The sequence below is a fragment of the Sminthopsis crassicaudata genome, chromosome 3 (genome assembly GCF_048593235.1).
Source record: "Sminthopsis crassicaudata isolate SCR6 chromosome 3, ASM4859323v1, whole genome shotgun sequence".
Lineage (NCBI taxonomy): Eukaryota > Metazoa > Chordata > Mammalia > Dasyuromorphia > Dasyuridae > Sminthopsis > Sminthopsis crassicaudata.
The window spans coordinates 81,076,950-81,094,955 of record NC_133619.1 but is presented as its reverse complement, the minus strand read 5'-3'; the positions used below and the strand labels follow the sequence as shown (position 1 = coordinate 81,094,955).

Below are 18,006 nucleotides of genomic sequence, written 5' to 3'. Positions count from 1 at the left end.
GGATACTTGAAATATAATATTTGAATTATAATAGTTGGTATCTGTCCATAGGGAGCAGAGCCATAGTGATGGAATGTCAGTTTGGGCCAAGGAGGAAAGGTTTCCAGGCCAAAAAAACTGGTGAGCAGGACAGCACCTCTTCCTGTCAGCTCTACAAAGCCACTTGTCCAGCACGGTAAGCTTCAGCTAGACTAGGACCCAGTGGAGTAAGGAACATACCATTATAATTAGAAGCATAAAAAACACTGAGAATCAGAAAATTTTCTTAAAATGTTACTTTGTTATTTTTGTTCAGGAATTGAAAGTATTCCTCAAAGCCCCATAAAAAGGAAAGGCAAAAAGTGGAACAAACTAGTAATTGGAATTTTGTGAGACTTTGTAATACTTTATTTTAGCATCAGATCTCATATCACAAAATATTCTAAAAATACTATTAACTCACTGCACAGTAATTTTCATATTTAATCTGATTGCATTAATTTAGGCAATATTTATATTTACATCTCAAAGGGAAATTTATATTTTTCATTATGCAAAGAATATAAAAATTTAAGCTTCTATATATTTTTCAGTGAATTGACTTTCAGTACCTCTCCATAAATCAACAAATATTTACTGAGTACCTACTATTTCCTTAACAGATTGCTAGATACTGGTAAATATGAAAGTTTAAGATGATATCCATGTTCATGAGGAACTCATAGTCTTGTTCAAGAAGCAAAGTACATACAAAACAATTTGAGAGCAAAATAAGTGCATTTGTGATATGCTTGTGAGAATATGGTATGACCTGAAGTTATCAGGGTACACTTCACAGATGTTATATAGTATGGGATTTGGAGAAGAGCCAAGGGTGTGTATATATGTTGGGGGGGGGGATGTCCTCTAGGTAAAAATAGACAATAACAGTTCAAAAATGGAATAAGCATGTTTGTTGGGGGACTATACAAATTTTGGTTTGAAGAAGAAGCAAAAAACAGAAACAAGGCTGGGTAGATCATGTGGGATCAGGTTATGGAAAACCTTGAGCACCTAATTGAAAGGCTTAGATCAGATCAAAAGAAAACAAAAAAAAAAAAAGGCATTACAGTAAGAGTGTATGATATGTTGCAGCAAAATATCAGTCTAATTTTGTTGTGCACAGTAACTTTGAGTGGGGCTTGACTAGAAATAAGAACAGATAGTAGATTATTAAAATAATAACAGAGTTGTGAGGTTGTTTGTAGTAATAGTAGTAGAGAAAAAGGCTAGGTCTCTGATAACATTAACAAAAACTCCTCAGATTCTTGGCTAAATTGGCTGAAGGAGCCAGCAGAAAAGATCATTATTAGGCATTCATGAAGTTTTATGTAATGTGTAGTGTTGATATATGCTGAAAAATAACCTTTTGTGCTCAATTTATTTTTTTATGAATCTCTTAAGAAGTATGAGTGTTGATGTGTATATGTGCATGTGTCAATAATTTAGAATTCCCTGGAAATATTATATATTAAGCTGTCACAATCCTTTCATTTTTACAGTATTTACATTAAAAAGGTACAGAAATTTCCTGAATATCGAGTTTCTACTGACCCCAAAATTGATAAGAAAATCATCAGAATGGAACAGGAGAAAGCCTTTAACATGTTGAAGAAGAATATGATAGAAGCTGGAGGGGTTATCAGGTATGAGTTTCATACTTTTCTTTGATATTTTCATTTTATCAGCTAAATTGAGAGAATCCCTAAAATTAGTAAATATCTAAGGACAGTTTATCTTTTTTTTTTTAAAGAAATATTCTCACTAATAGTTTACTAAGGATTAAGAAGATTTTTCTTTGTGCCATTCTTGGAATTTATAGATGGTATCATAAATAAGCATTAACAAAGAGTTTACAAACCATGTTTTGGGTTTTGTTTTTTTGTTTTTTTTCAAAATGATCTTATTATAGTTTCTATAACCTAATTAAAAATCCCAACTTCGGTTTTACTGATGATAACCAAATATATAAGAAAAGGAAAAAATTGATAATTGAGTTTAAATAAGTTATTCTGTTTCCTTAACAGAGATTTTACCTGACAATAATTTGCTACAATGTGATAAAAATAAATTGCAATAAAATAAGAGCTTAACATGATATATTGCCCTCACCATTTAGGTATTAAATAAGAAAGTAGAGTTAGCCTTATCTCTAAATTTCTCATTTTTGTTAACTTAGGCCAGGTTTGACTGTTGTTATGTAACCATGTAATATCCTGCTTTCATGTGGCCTTTAAAAGATTTAGTTACATGGGAAATGAGCAAAATGGAATCTTCTTTTGATCCAATGTGTGTGATACTGTAAGTAATTTTCATTTCATCAAGTTACCATTGCAAACATGTATAAAAACATCAGTTCAAATACTATCCTTCAAAGCTAGTTCATTTGCCTAGTGGCTGCTTTCTGCATTGCCATACAAGAGACCTGTGTTTGATTTCCAGTTGATTCTCTTGCTCATTGGGCCAACAGGAGCTGAGAGTGCTGTGGAGGCAGTGTTGTTGAGCCCCTGTGAGCGAAGAGTATCCCAAATAGCTCAGCAGGCTCTGAATCACATCCACTCTTTGGATGAAAGGATGGTAGGTGCAGTGCAGAAGCTTAATTGGGGTAAATTGGAGGGTAAATGGGGTGATGCCCATTTCAGGATATGATGGTTGACAGTATTGCCTTTTTATTGTGAAGTAAAATTCTAATGACATAGGACTTGATATAAAATTATATGTATGTAATACTCTGATCTCCACTGTCTTTTCAATTTTAGGTCTGTCAAAAGGTTTATAAAGGCTTACAGTTTTTTTTTTTTTAATTGGAATACAATCTGACAAAAGTTGAACAGAGCATATGTTATAATTTCCTATAAAATTGTGTTATCATGAAGTTTTGTATTACTAGATTTCTTTTCTTGATAGTTTCAGTAGAAATTATTTTCCTTATGTCTGTTTTATGCCTTAATTTATAATTTTTCCTCTTTATTAGGTGGTATGTACAGTTGCCCACCCGAAAGGCTCATCAATATCATGAACTGCAGAAACCTTGCCTCATTCCTTCTCCTTCCCCTCTTCTTGTGTCTTCACTTGAAAATGAGGAAGATACAGTTCGGGATGAGAATTGCACTTTATCCTCACGTCTACATCCACAAGTAGCAGATAAGATCAGAGAACTGGTATCTCAGGGAATAGAACAAGTCTATGCAGTGAGGAAACAACTAAGGTATAATGGAAACAAGATATTGGTTTAAAGTTGTGTTCAACATCTATTCTTTCTCTCCATTTACATAGCTATCACTCCTTACCTTGTGCCTGGACTACAGGTATAGATTCTTCATTGGTCTCCTATCCATTTTCACACAGGTGCCCAAATAATCTTACTAAGATCATTAAATATGACCATTTAATTCCCCTGCTTGAACATTTCAGTAGCTCCCCATTGTTTGGAAGATAATATACAAACTCCTTAGTTTTGCATTTAAGGCCTTTTGCAATTAATTTGGTTCCCACTTACCTCTCTAATTTTATTTCATATTACTCCCCTTTATAAATTTCTGTTACAGAACTTTTTAGTCATTCCCAGAACTCAGAATTCCATTCCCTGCCTCTATGTGGTTTTTTATTTTAGTTCTCATTCCTGGAAGGCTCTCCTTCCTCATCTCTATTTCCTAGACACTTTGTCTTCCCTTCTTGGCTCAGCTCAGGTCTCAACTCCTTATTAAAGCTTTCTTCCTTTTAAATTTTGCCTTTATTATACTTAATCTGTGCATATATTATATCCCTTCAGTAGGGATACTCCATGAGGAGAGGGACTGTTTTGTTATTGTCTTTATATCCTTGGTCCTAACATATTATGGCTACAGAATAAATAATAACTAGCCTTTAAGATTTTCAGTATACTTTACATATGTTCTCATAGTCTCACAATCCTGTGAATTATAGGTACTATTATTATCCCCATTTTACCGATGAGGAAACTGAGACTAACAGTGATTGAATAACTTGCCTGGTCTTATATGATATCTGAGGCTGGATTCCAAATCCAGTGCTTGATCCAATATGCCACCTAGCTGTTAAATCCTTTTTCACTAAGTAGATAAGCAAAATGTTGTGGTTATATTAGAAAATATGATTCTTCCTTAACCAATGATTTCCTAGCAGGATTATGGCAAATCACAGTACTGTGAAATCCAGTGTTTCCAACCATGTATACAGTATTCAAATCTAGCAAATTTGAATATCTCTAAACTAACTTAAAATAGTGTATTTGTCAGATCATATTAAAATAAAAATAGCCACAGAAAAATATCTGTGCACTTAGGACTAAGACCTATCTAGTGACCTAGATATTTGAAATATTTTACATAATATTTAATGAGGCACCTTGTGTGGTGGATGAATTGTAATGGATGAATTTGGATGTTCCCTTTTTTAAAGGAAATTGACCTGTAGATTTTTGTTCAGAATTCTTTGATATGCAACAAATAATTAAACTTTTTCACTTAAAATTAGGTCATTTGAGAACCAGAAGTCTTTTTCATCATGTTAATAATAACAGTGATGGCTGGCATGTATATCGTACTTTAAAGTTTACAATACATTTTATATACATTATTTATTTGCTTCTCTTATCAACTTTGGGAGGTAGGTACTTAAACATATTATTATGATTTCCATTTTACAGACGAGTAACCTGAAGTTTAGAAAATTTTTTCATGCTGAAATTTAGCAATTTGTCCATGATCACATAGCTAGTATCAGAGATGGAGAGTTCAAAATCAGTTGATGATCTTTGCAATCCAGGCTGGTACTTGTTATCTTCATGCATTCCTTTGGGAAAATCCCAATAACTTTTCTGTGTGATTATTTATAGATCTTAATGATAGCAATCATCTTAGCATTTTTTTCTTACTTCATACTTAATATATACTAGAGTAAGGATTCTTAATCTTTTTTTGTCATGGACCCTTTTGGCAGACCTATGGCAGACCTAAACCTTAGAATAATGTTTTTAAATCCATAATTTAATGAATTTATTACCCAGAAAAGCCAATTATATTGAAATACAGTTACCAAAATGTTTTTATAAAAATTAATGAATTCCAAGTTAAGAATTCCTATATGAATATGACATGTTAAAATTCATAATTTAGTAAATCTTGAACCCTCTTCTTTAGAGACTTCATAATATTATCAGAGGGCTAAGTTATAATATGATTTCACCTAAAAAAGATCTTAAATGCAGACTCTAAAGACAGTATTATAGCATGACATGAATATATTTTTTTGTATATGATGTCATTAGATAAACCATATCATGGTTTATCTAATAATAGCTCCAGTATTCTGTATGTATGTTCTTTTTCATCATATATTTCACATTTAATTGGTATAATTACTACTTTCCTAGTCATATCTCTTTATGTACATTATGTTTCATATATTATTCCATTCCACTGTACTATTCTATTAATGCTCCCTTAGTTTTCCTGGGGCAGAAAAGGTTTATTTTTTTCAGTTATCCCCATTAAATGCCAAAATAGTTTACATGTAGTCACTTAAAGAAATAAAACATTAAAGTTTTCTTATCCATGTATGGTCTAGAACACTCTATTGTAGAAAAATTTAAAGTGGGAAAATATAAAAAAGTTATGGAGTTAATAAGCCATACTTGATATAGAAAAAATATTTCTGGTTTTGGTTTCATATATATTTTATTATTTTTCCCTTTTCATACAGAAAATTTGTTGAGAGGGAATTGTTTAAGCCTGATGAGATACCTGAAAGACATAATTTGTCTTTTTTCCCAACTGTGAATGACATAAAAAATCATATTCATGAGGTACAGAAGTCCTTAAGAAACGGGGAGATGGTGTATAATTCAGAAACTCCTCCAGCTACGGTATGATTGGAAGTTCATTTAATTTCTTTTATGGTTCTTATTTAGCTTCCTTTTACTGTTGTGTCTATGATAGGTTCCATTTATGACGTTAACCAGCATTTAGTTTACTTCTTAGAATTTATTATAAAAATAAATAATTTATCCAATAAAAAGTCACTCTGACAATATGCATGTTATTTCTCTTAAGCTTATAGCATTGTTTTCTTGACCAAGTAGGAATAGTAAATTTTCATGTAAAAGACTAGACCAGAATATTTACTTTGTAAAGGAAATTATAAATATAAATTAAGTGTTAGCAGTAGATAATGGAGTGTTTGTTATCTAAACATAAATCCCTAAGGATTGATGGATTTCTCCTTAACAACATTAGTTCACAGACTCATAGAAAGTTGCAAGATCTAGTCCAGCCCCATTATTTTAGACAAGAAAGCTAGTGTCATCCCAGGACAGACAAGTGGTACTTAATTATTTTCATTTCCCAAACAATTTATTGATGTAAATTTATTCAAATTATCTTAATTATAACTAAAAAAAGTTTATTCCAAATTTTACTGATGGTATAGTTAAAATAGTGAAATCATCGGGTAGACTACATGCACTTGCAACTACAGAGTAATGAGATTGGTTTTCATATGTGGCTCATCCCTAAAAAGATAGTGAACTCCATCCTATTCCTCTTATTCTCAGATCATACGGCACAGATCTGGTATATCTGAATTTCCTAGATCATCTGGCCTGGGAAGAAAAAAAACTCATTTTCACATTGTCAGATGAAATATGTAGTTAATAGATGACAAAGTAGGCAGTTTAACCAAAAAAACAAGGCATAATAGATAAGGTGATGGGGTCATTGATTTAGGGCTACAAGGGACCTTTATAGTCAAGCCAGAAAACTCTTATTAAGGGCCTGGGATACAAAGAAAAGCAGAAAACAATTTCTAGTATCAGGGAGCTCATGCTATTGTGAAGGAGAGAAGATGAAAACAACTATGTTAAAATATGCTATAGTCAGGGCCATTGAGTCAGAACCCCTCATTTTATAAATAAAGAAACTGAGGGCTAACATGGCTAAGTGACTTGTCACTTCAAGATTTCAAAACGTAGGATTAATCCTTCATTCACCCTATAATCTTTGTGAGGTTAGGATGAGGATCCCAGCTCTAATCCTGTCTTTAACCCATTTCTCTCTTCTATTAACCTCCTTCTTGATAAGGGAAAAGAGATAAGAGGAAGAAGCCACTGCAATGGTGGGGTTCAGGTACTAAGGATTTCTTCTTGGTTCCTTTCAAATGGAATACCTTGCATATCAAAGATGATTCTAGATTTCTAGGCACACTTGAAGAAATATACCATGACGAAATATTATTTTCTTGTGGCTTTTAGAGTCATTCTCATTACTTTTATCATTTTTTGCAGTGATGTTAAAATCCTAAAAGTTATGCAGACGTATTTTTATTTTATATTTGATTGGCAGGGGTTATAGCATTGTAATATAATTAAATACCCAGATATAAAGAGAACAAATGCATACTAAAAGATAACTGTAATTTTAAAAATACACAGAGAATAATTATTAATTATTTTCAATATCATTCCTTTGATATGTATATTTTTCATATGTTTACTGAATAGTTTGTTTTTCATTTCAGTTCCAGTGGACTTCAGACAGTGCGAACATTCTCACTGAGACTGTAACAGTTACATTTGCATCGCCATCCACTGAGGGTAGGCTCATGCTAAATATAATTAAAATATATTTTAACTGAATCTGACCAATTGCAAATTTCCCTAAAGACCAATTTGCATGTTTTCTTATAAATAAAAAAGATAATCAGTTAGTTAACCTAACTAGAGAGCTAAGAAAGTTCTATCAGCAACCATCTTGAGGTGGTTTGAACCAAAAAGGTACCTTTGACCCAAAAGTTAAGGCCTTGTGATTTTTTTTTTTGTATTCCTATTTCTTTCTGCAATGTAATTGTTACTTTTTTTATTCTGAGCTTAATCTTCCAAGAGTCTTTTCAGATATTTTTTATCTTGATACCAAAAAAGCTTGGTGCCTATTACCACAGTGCTGGTTAATATACATAGTAGGCATGCTGTTATTGATTGGTTACTGATATTGCATATAAAGAGGCAACAACAAGAGAGTGAAAGTTATGAAGGGAGATTTCTAAACAACAGCAACTAGGATAGGGTTCTTATATATCTGGAGAATTTTAGGTGTTACTTTGCCTAAAAACATGAAGAAGGGATTAACTTTATGATGTTCTATAATCCAGTTTTTCAAACCAACTCAAGTAATTAGGGACTGGAATAAATTGCCCTAGAATTCAATAGAAATAGTTCTTGTTTTAACAGTTTATTGGTGATGTGATATACTTTAGGAAGCTCACCAGGAGAATCGATTATCACTAAAGTGGAAGCAAATCAGACAGGGGAGTCTTTGTCTCCAGAGACAGCCCACTTGCTATCTTCACTCTCTTCACTTCAGCCCAAAATATTTGCCCAGTTGCAGGTAGGTGTTCAACAAAGCAGCCAAGTTTAATTATTTCCATTCAGATTTTCAAAGAACTTTTTTTTTTCTTGATAGAAAGATTATGATAATTTTCACAGAGAATTTATTCCTTATAAATTTCCATTTTAGAAATAACCTAGCACTTTTTACATTGACTGATGATATACTGAATATGAATTGAATTGAATTTTAATACTTAAAGTTTACTTAAAGTTCTCACCCCCTTAACACACTCTCCTTTCTCCTCTTAGTATGGTATAATGATAGAATCAAAGGATGTTAGAGGAAGAAAACTTAACCAGTATTATTTTTTGTCCCAAGTATCAAGTGTCTGAATGAAGAACAGTATCCTGTAAGAAAAAAAAAAATGTGCCTAAGTTAGACATTTTAGTAATCGATTTTTATGTTTTAAAGGGTTTACAATTGCAACCAGCATTCACTTCTACTGATGGAACAACTGCTTTGATATCAGTAAATAGTCACTCTCATTCTACTTCTGCAAACCTTCTGGATTCAGTAGGAAGTGCTGTTATGAACCATTCTCTCGTGCTCACTCAAGGACATAACCTTCAAGCAGGAACCTGCCTGACACAGAATCATCCTGCTTCCTCTGCTTTGGGGAACCTTCCAGGGCCAGATCAGAACCTTGTTACAATGGGCCAATTGGTAGCAGTTGGAGGTGTTGAGGATACAAGAAACCTAGAAGGAAGTATTCATCAGATTTTTTTGGGAGATGTGCAAACCATTCCAATCAGGATTGTGAACAGCCATCCTACTTTTAGTAAGTTGAAATCTGCCTACATTTTTGCCACTTTTACTATTTATGAAACTAGCAATATAAGAATACATGCAAGAGAAAATTTATGGTTTGCTCAATAGATTTACAATCTCACTCGAGTAAAAATAAAACTGCAAAAGAAAGAGGGACTTAACCCCAATTGCCTCATCAAAAATAAATATATAAAACAAAAAGAAAGAAGGAAAAATCTCGCTATTTAAAATTAAACATGTTTATTTTATTCTGCTTCTTTTTATTGTCCTTCCCAGCTTCTTAGTTCAAAATTTAAATCGCTAAATTTAATCAAAACTAAAATCAACAAAGGTGCAAAACCAAGATTTTGAAGGTGTGAAGAGTAATGTACTTCATGAATAAAAATGAAGAAACTTCTAATGGAAGGATAAAGGATGAAAGTATATATGTTATGGGAAGTTTAAAAAAATGAAAGGACTAAGGGGGGAAGAAAAGAAGAAAAAATAGAATTGATAATCAGTCAAATTGTATAGGAAGAAAAAGAAATAAGAATTTTAGCCAGGAATCACAAAGGTTGAATTGTTGGCTCCAGGAAATCTGAAAATGATGAATGAACCCATTTTCCACAGTCTCTGTAAGCAATAATGGGCTTTATCCATTTCAAGTAAACTACTAGCTGTAACTGAGAGGAGTAGTAGATTTTTCCTTTCTTTTCTTATTTGTAGCAGTTTGTCTGAAGTTTGACACTGTAGGATAGACAAACCACTACTGAAAGGAAAAGAAGGTACTGCTGTCTCTGGTGTTTTTGTTTTAGGATTGTTGCATGTGTGTAAATTTTTCTTCTCTAAAAAAGACACCAGATTCAGCTGCTGCAACTAAAGATAATAGGCATATCTTGAAGGAATAGAACATTAGTAAGGAAAATAAAGAACAATGTAACATTTTATAAACAAGAAAAATTAGTGGGTGGGTCACAGTGAATTCATAGGAAAAAAGGAAGGAAGAGTATAGGTATAAGACATTCAACATGTCATTCATATGGAAACAATTTATCAGGAAGGATACATTAGAATGATGAGTTATATCAATGTAAGTGACTACAATATAGAAGTTGATTCCATCAACAAGCATTCACTAAAAGTTTAGGATAATCCTGGCTTTGGTCTAAGCACTGATTAGGGATTCAAAGACAAGAGTGAAAAAGTCCTGGTTTCTAATAATAGCCAGCATTTCTATGGTACATTAGGGTTTGCAGAACCTTTTCAAATATTACAGATATTTCAGTTTATCCTCCAACAACCTTGGGAGGTAGGTGCTATCATTTTCCCCAGATCAAGATTTCTTGACCCCAGATCCAGTGCTATATCCACCAAGTAACTGAGCTACTAGTTTCAAGAATCTTCCATTCTAATGGGAGAATAAAGTATCTCCAAAGAAATAACTGGAAATGTAATTACATTTGTCAGAAACTTAAAGTGAGAATCATTTTTAAAAATTACATTTCTAGTAATGAGTTTTTTAAATTAAACATTGATGTGCTTCCTAGATATACATGGGTAACACTGTTGATTGTCCTTAGGTCATGAACCTTCAATGTTCAGCAATGGTAGTGAACTTGTATGAGGTCTTCACATTATGGTCCACTCTCCCCAGTAGTCAGTGGCACACATTTGACAGATTCCCAGCTGACAGCCTCAGCTCTAGATTATGCTCTAACCAAGTTAACTCAGTCACAGACAACATAAGATATATATTTTTAGAACTGATAATTACAATTATCTAACCTTACTGTATCACTTCTTTTTATTCAGACTATTAAGTCTGGTAATTTCCTTCAGAAAACATTAATTAAAAAAAACACTAACTGAAATGTTTTAAATACTATCTAGCTGATTAAAAACATCTTTCTTATATTTCACTGAAGAATAGTAAGAGTTGACAGCTGATGATGGATGCTTGGGGGCGGGAGAATATGCATTTACTACATACAACTTCCCTTTCAAGAACTATATGGTTGCTTTAATCTCTGTTCTTTTTATCATCTGAAAAAAATTGATGTCCCAGAGAGAGATGAAGATTTCATCTCAGATCTCCTACTTTTCAATTTTCAGTAGTGCTGCTGGCATAGACTAGATTTAGATTTATTTGGTTTCAACTACTTTGAAATCAGTTTAAGGTTGGAAATTACACATACTGAAACCCTTCATTTTTCTGGTAAATAGAAGAAATGAATACTGCAGATATCAAATTAAAACATTCTTGAAAGGGGCAGCTAGGTGGTTCAATGGATAGAGCACCAGCCCTGAAGTCAGGATGACCTGAGTTCAAATATGATCTCAGACACTTAACACTTCCTAGCTGTGTGATGCTGGGCAAGTTAACCCCACTTGCCTGAGAAAAAAAATAATTAATTAATTAATTTAAAGATGTAACTTTCTTTTTCCAAATTAGGATAAATATCAGAATTTCTTAATCAAGAGACAATTTCATTCAACTTTTAACTACACAAGCATGGAAATCTGTTTAATTAAAGGTTGCTGTAATGGTGGCACATATAAGTATTTGTTGCATATGTTCCTAAAAAAATCTGGAATTTCCTTTTTAAAAAAGTGAATTTTGTTGCCTTTTATTTACATAAATATTTAGTTGTATTCTATCTTCCAAAACTAATTTAACTAATTTCAACCATCTATTTGAAAAATGCTATTTATTATGATTTTTTAAAATTTAATGAGCTGGTTATTCATAGAAGACATTTAGAGAAGAATAACTTTATGGTTTTGTCCACATTCCCCTCTCCTTTTTTTGTTGTTAGTTATGCTCAAGCAATAAATTTTTTTCACACACAAAGAGTAACATGAATATTATAAAGCACAAAATTGTTACATCCTCAGATATACAATTTAGAGTTTAACTTAACTGTGTTATATTTTAAACTTGTCATGCTTGGCTTCTAAAAATATATAGTTCTAAAGTTCTTATCATTGTTAAAACCTTAATATCTGATTTTGTTTGTTTTTAAAGTTGAAGAAAATCTACAAGGTCCTATTTCTGTGAATCAAGTTAAAGAAGAGCCCAGCGAAACAGCGTTATCTGAGCAAGCAGATAATATTTGAACAGAAATACCTCATCCATAGTTTAACTTTCTTAAGCCTTTTTAATACTTACAATTTTGAAGAATTCATCTGTCTTGGAAATGAAAGTAGTGTCAAAATGGTGCCATTCTTCATAGTGGTATTATAAAGAGTATGTTATAGATGAGTTCTAATGGATGTTTTCACACAAAACTGATAATGATTTGTGCCAATTCAGAGTCATTATGTTACCTTATAAAAGAGTTTCTCTTCTCAGTTTTGGGTAGATTTGCTATTTCAAAATTATCTGATTTAACCAGTATTTCAAAAAGTAAGCTAAAATGAATGATTTGCAAGGGTTTGGTGCCAATGTAAATATTTCTCTTACTCATCTTGCAGAAAGTCTTATCTGATTCTGGTGCTTCATAGCTGACAAAAACATGCTCTTACATGCATTAGTCATAAAGCAGGCTTTTTTCCTTTTTCCTATTTAAATTTTTAGAAACAAGATGCTAGGGCTTAAACTGCTAAAAGAAAAAAAAAATGGCTTTCATAAGCAGATCCTTTTTCCTTTGGGAAAAAGTACTTAATGAAGAGATTGAATACAAGCTAGACATTCCAAGGTTAAAGAAAACATGGATGATACATGAAAGCTTATTAAAAAATATGATATGTGATGGGTATCGTTTGTTAAAATCATTTTTAACACAATAAATTATTTTCTCTAGGGTTACAATCTATTTCACTTGGGAAAAAAACACAACGGTTTTTATAATATGATTACTAATACCCATAGTCATTTCTGGTGAAATGTGGCTTTATTTCAGCTATTTCCCTTTAACTTTTTGCACTTCCAGTTAAAAAGAGCTTGTTAATTAATAATTTTCAGAAAGATACTTAGAATATTCTAAGTACAGAAAATCCTATATCCTTAAGTAACTTGAATTATACAAAAAAGCAATAGAAGTACATGTAGCATAGATTAATACTATCTTCATAGTTAAAACACTACCATCAATGGAATTAGAGAACTTTTGAGAACACAGAAGGGTTCCCAGAGGTTACAGGCTATTTATAAACCTTTTTAAACTGATCTCAGAGGATTTTTTTTTATTACATTGAAAAACAAAATGGGCATGTATTTACATTTTTTCCCATGCCAAACAAAATTCTTCATGGATTGACTGGCATTTAGAACTAATGTATTTCCATTAAAAGTATTTATGCATAAAATTTATTGTTATTTATAGTAGTAAAATGTATTGATCTATTGCATCTACTAATTAAATTATTAATATTAACTTTAAATGCCAAGTATCATAGTAGCATTTTCAATACAAGCCCCTGTTTTCAGGTATATTGCTAAGCCAGAAAAGTCAAGAATAGTGTCAAGAATTCATCTTACTTAAATTTTTTTTATTTAAAAAGTTATACAGAAGGATTCATCAGTGTTAGATATTAAAGATCCAGAATTTTCATGTAGACAATGCAAAATGATGTTTGATGTTAATATTTTGACTACTTTTTGTTTTTCTAAAATGATTAGGCAAAGTCATGAAGGATTCTCTTCCTTAATTTCAATTATTTTAGTATCTGTCTATATTTGGAGAGTTCTTTCATTCCACGTGGATAAAGAATGGAAACTATATCTTAATTATAAATATTTTTGCTTTATATATTTTATACTTTTGGTATTATTTAATATAAAGTTTAATTTTTGGTTAAGTCTAAAACTTTTTAGTAAGAAAAGTTTTCTTTCCTGAGGAATGAAAATATTGAATGTGGGCATTCATAGTGGCTCCAGCTCTGCTAGATCAAATTATGTTAAGTCTGTGTTATATTTGATCTTTTTTTTGGTTAAGTCCACTGATAATTTGCCTTAAATTTAAATTTCTACTGAAGTTTGTGGATATCTTGCCTAAAACCAATGAGTGAATTTGTTAAGTTGTCTATATTTCAAATTTAGGGATATAGAGACAAAAAAACTTTTACTTTCCATTGCTGCCTCTCACATTAGTGTTTTATTACTGTTCCTTAAAATTTCAAATAGTAAATCTCAGCCTTACTGAAATTATTAATTTGACATTTTCACTGTTTCTTTTAGAGATTTTTCTTTCCCTTTAGTTATTGAATTGGTTAGTGAAATGATAATTAAGAAGCATATCTTGTTCTGTTACCTTATGCTAAAGAGATGTTAGAGAATATAATAAAACTTAACTCTTAATGAGAAGAGATTTTTGTACAAATATTCTTTTCATCTCTGCTTTTTATTATAACAAAAAGCAACAGTATATCCTAAAAACAAACGTAAAAGAATGCTTAAATCCTTGATTTTACATTTCTTTCAGTCTTATAGATAGATACTGGAAATATCAGTTATTTTCATCTGGGTCTTTCACTGAGTAGTTCTTCCAAAAGTAACTACCAAATAAGTTCTATAAACTTAATATTCTTTGTTCTCCCAAGTGCATGCTCAGGTTATATCAGTGTTGTCTTTGAAGGTGCCTAGGCTTTTGTTAATTTTTTTTTAAGTGTTTACATATTTTGTCTTAGATTTGTTTTAAGGCATGTGTTGAATTTGTCATAATGGTATAACATTTTCTATAACCACACAATTGGCATTCTCCTAGTTTCTATATAGCAAACTTTTACATGTTCTCTTGTATGTAATATATAAGGTGGACCCAGGTAGTGGGGTTATGCATTTAAATAAGCAGGTAAAGATTTAGAATTGACATTTGGGCAAATTTCTGAAATACTGACTAATTAAAATTATTCTTTTCATATTCCAAGCCACCAAATTTATTTCAAGTCCCACTGCAAATCAGTTTTAAACAACTACAATTTCTCTCAATGTCAGTTTCCCATAAAGGCAATGAGTATCTTCAAAACAAAAGGCTTATGCATCTAAAAACTGTTGACTAAAATGCAGAAAAGTGATAAAAAACACGGGTCCCTTGTTTTAGTCTTGACAAGTTTTAGTATTAAAATAAACAAATCCACGTTTTCTCTTTATATATTATAGAGACATGCTTAATCATGTGGATATGAAAAATGTTTATAACTTGTATAAAGTTTAAAAAGAGATAAAGTGTATATTTACTGTAACAATGTATAGTGTTCTTGTTATAATGTAATTTTTTTCAACAAACCAAAAAGAGCCTTTTTTAAAAAAAAAAAGAAAAGAAAAAAAAAAGAAAGAAACTTGTTATAAAAATTTTTATATTTCTCTTGGAGATTGAGGTGCTTTTTGTTTATTTTGATGCTATAAAATAAACATCTTGTTACCTAACTACTTTGATAGTGAAACATCTATTTGGAATCTGAAAGTGCTTAATTAAGCATAACTAGTTATAACTAGCCTTGTTATAATAACAAACATTGGCATTTAAAAGAATTCTTTTAAAGATGTGGAAAGGATCATTTGTAAATAAGTCTGCTAAATTTGCCTATTTCTTCTTTAATTCTTTCCTTTTTCTTTATTGTATTCACTCTAAGTTTGCTGTCATTCTCAGAAGGGATAGAAGTCTTTGTTCTACCATCAGATATGCCAGATTAATTTAAGGTCCAGAAGCCTTCAATGATAGACTCTGATGTTTATGATTATTAACAATTTCAGTCATGGTAACTAAACGGTAGTGCCAGAAGGGACCACATTGTTTTCACTTGAGTAGAAAATCACGAACTTTCAGAATTGGAAGAGATTTCAGAGGTCACCCAGTCCCACCTGGATCTGGTCAGGAATTCCCTCTAACATGTCCCTCAAAAAAAAGTCATCCAGTTACCACTTGAAAATTTATAGTGATATGGAATGCACTAGTTCTCAAACAGTCCATTCTACTTTTGGATAGCTCTCATTGTAAATTTTTCTTTACATTGAATTAAAGTTTTCATCAGTGCAACTTTTAATCACTGTTCCTAATTCTGACCCTAATCTGTTCACAACCTGTGGGTCCTCAGTAAAATATCAAACCAATTCTGGAACTGGCAAATGTGAATGAGCAGCAAGCTAGGAGACAGTTTTCCAGCTAAATCCCTGAAAAGAATTTGTTTTGGGTTGGAAGAGAGTGCCTCTGCCTTGACTTCCCCTCCTGCTATGGTCAGAATTGGGCCTTAGGAGCTTTGAAGGACCAACAGATTTGGCATTAGGTATACCCCTACATATTCAGGCTGTACTTAATTGGTCAAATGAAAAAAGAGGTACATAAACTCACTGAAGAAAAAGAACCACTGGAATTTGAATAGGGGGAAAATGAGATCTGATCTGTACTTTATGAAGATTAAGTTGATGATGATCCATTAGAGGATGGACTGGAGTAAGAAGAAATGAGGCAGGAAGATCAGCCAGTAGGTCATCCCATATAAACTTCTTTGCTCACAGTGGCGTTTTTTTCTTTATGTTCTTCCAAGGGACTTCAAAATTAGTGACTAAGTATACCATGAAATATAAATCTTGTTGCCTTTGGATGCATTATAAAACAACTCTACCAAATTCTTTATTTCTTCATGAGACTACATGAGCAATCATTTCATTTAACTGCAAGTTCCTCTTGCCTCCTGGTTTCATTTGTGTGAAAATATCAACATAAATGAAGTTCAGTTCTAATTGTAAGTCAGTTTATTGGTTATTGAACAAAGAGTTTGCTATACTAAGTTAATGTTGACAGATAGTCTCAGAAGATGTGTATTCTTAACATTCTCTACTTCTTTTCTACTTTTCTATCACTGTCTTTCTGATAATAAACAAGAGATTGCACTGGACTAAGTGCCATTTTTCTTTTTATTGTGAGTTACCATAGTTACCATAGAACTAAAGGGAGAATAAATAATTGAGGAGAAAAATGGTGTGCTTTAAATGGTCGATATCTGTTTGTAACACAAGAAAAGATTTGGGAAAAGTAATTTGTAGATGAAATGTAAAATCAATCAAAATTCAAATGGGGCTATTTCAAAAAATTAGACAATAGAACATCTATGAGAAAGAAAAAATTGCATTAAAATTTCAAAGGTAATTATTGGGAAATGAAGAGAAGCAAGGTTTTGCTGGAGCCAACTTTATAAACTTGGGAGAACCTATTGTTAAATTTAATTGTTTAATTTTCACTGTGAACATTTACACTTCAGAAATCGGCAAACTCTACAAGGTTTGGTATGTTGTGTTGATGGATAAAATGTGAATAATGCAAATTAAATGTAAAAGTATGCCCTATAGTGTTTTGGTTTGTTTTTCTCAGAAAGCTGTGTGTTAAAAAATTTATCAGCAACTCTAATAAGAAAAAGCAGAAACTTGTACTACCATATTGCAAATCATGGTATAACTATTAAAACTATATAGGACTAAATAGGAAAAAAAAGTCATTGAACTGAAAGTCAAAATAATCTGGTCTTTGATAATAATAATAATAAATACCTATAAGATAAAGTACAAGAGGCATAATTCAATAAAGTCCTCTGGGAAAATGAATTAGGTGAAAATTTGATTCATAAATTATAAATGGATAAATAACAGAACAAAAATATACCTTTTGTAGTGCACCATTCTAATGTTGCTGAAGCTGTGAATTAGCGTAACTTTTGGAAATAATTTTGGAACTATGCAAATAAAGTAATTAAAATGTTTATACACTTTGATGCAGATTCTATCCCAAGGTTATTGATTAAAAAAAAAAAGTTCCCACATACATGATTTTTATAGCAATACTTTTTGTGTTAGCTACTAATTAGAGATAAAGTAGATGTTCATTGTTTGAGAAATAACTAA

At 31.6% G+C, this 18,006-nt stretch overlaps 1 protein-coding gene across 6 annotated transcripts in view; it reads left to right on the top strand.

Moving 5' to 3' along the window:
- CARF (calcium responsive transcription factor) overlaps positions 1–13,553 on the top strand; it is a 52,244-nt gene extending 38,691 nt beyond the window's left edge. For 5 of the 6 annotated variants that reach the window (XM_074299005.1, XM_074299006.1, XM_074299007.1 and 2 more), the window contains 8 exons: positions 52–175; positions 1,521–1,664; positions 2,993–3,226; positions 5,743–5,905; positions 7,555–7,630; positions 8,290–8,420; positions 8,835–9,201; positions 12,196–13,553. In XM_074299005.1, coding sequence (XP_074155106.1) covers positions 52–175; positions 1,521–1,664; positions 2,993–3,226; positions 5,743–5,905; positions 7,555–7,630; positions 8,290–8,420; positions 8,835–9,201; positions 12,196–12,287 — 1,331 coding nt within the window. In that variant the 3' untranslated portion in view covers positions 12,288–13,553. The remainder of the gene's footprint in view (positions 1–51; positions 176–1,520; positions 1,665–2,992; positions 3,227–5,742; positions 5,906–7,554; positions 7,631–8,289; positions 8,421–8,834; positions 9,202–12,195) is intronic. The other variant, XM_074299010.1, reaches the window with a different exon arrangement.
- The last annotated feature ends 4,453 nt before the right edge of the window (positions 13,554–18,006 follow it).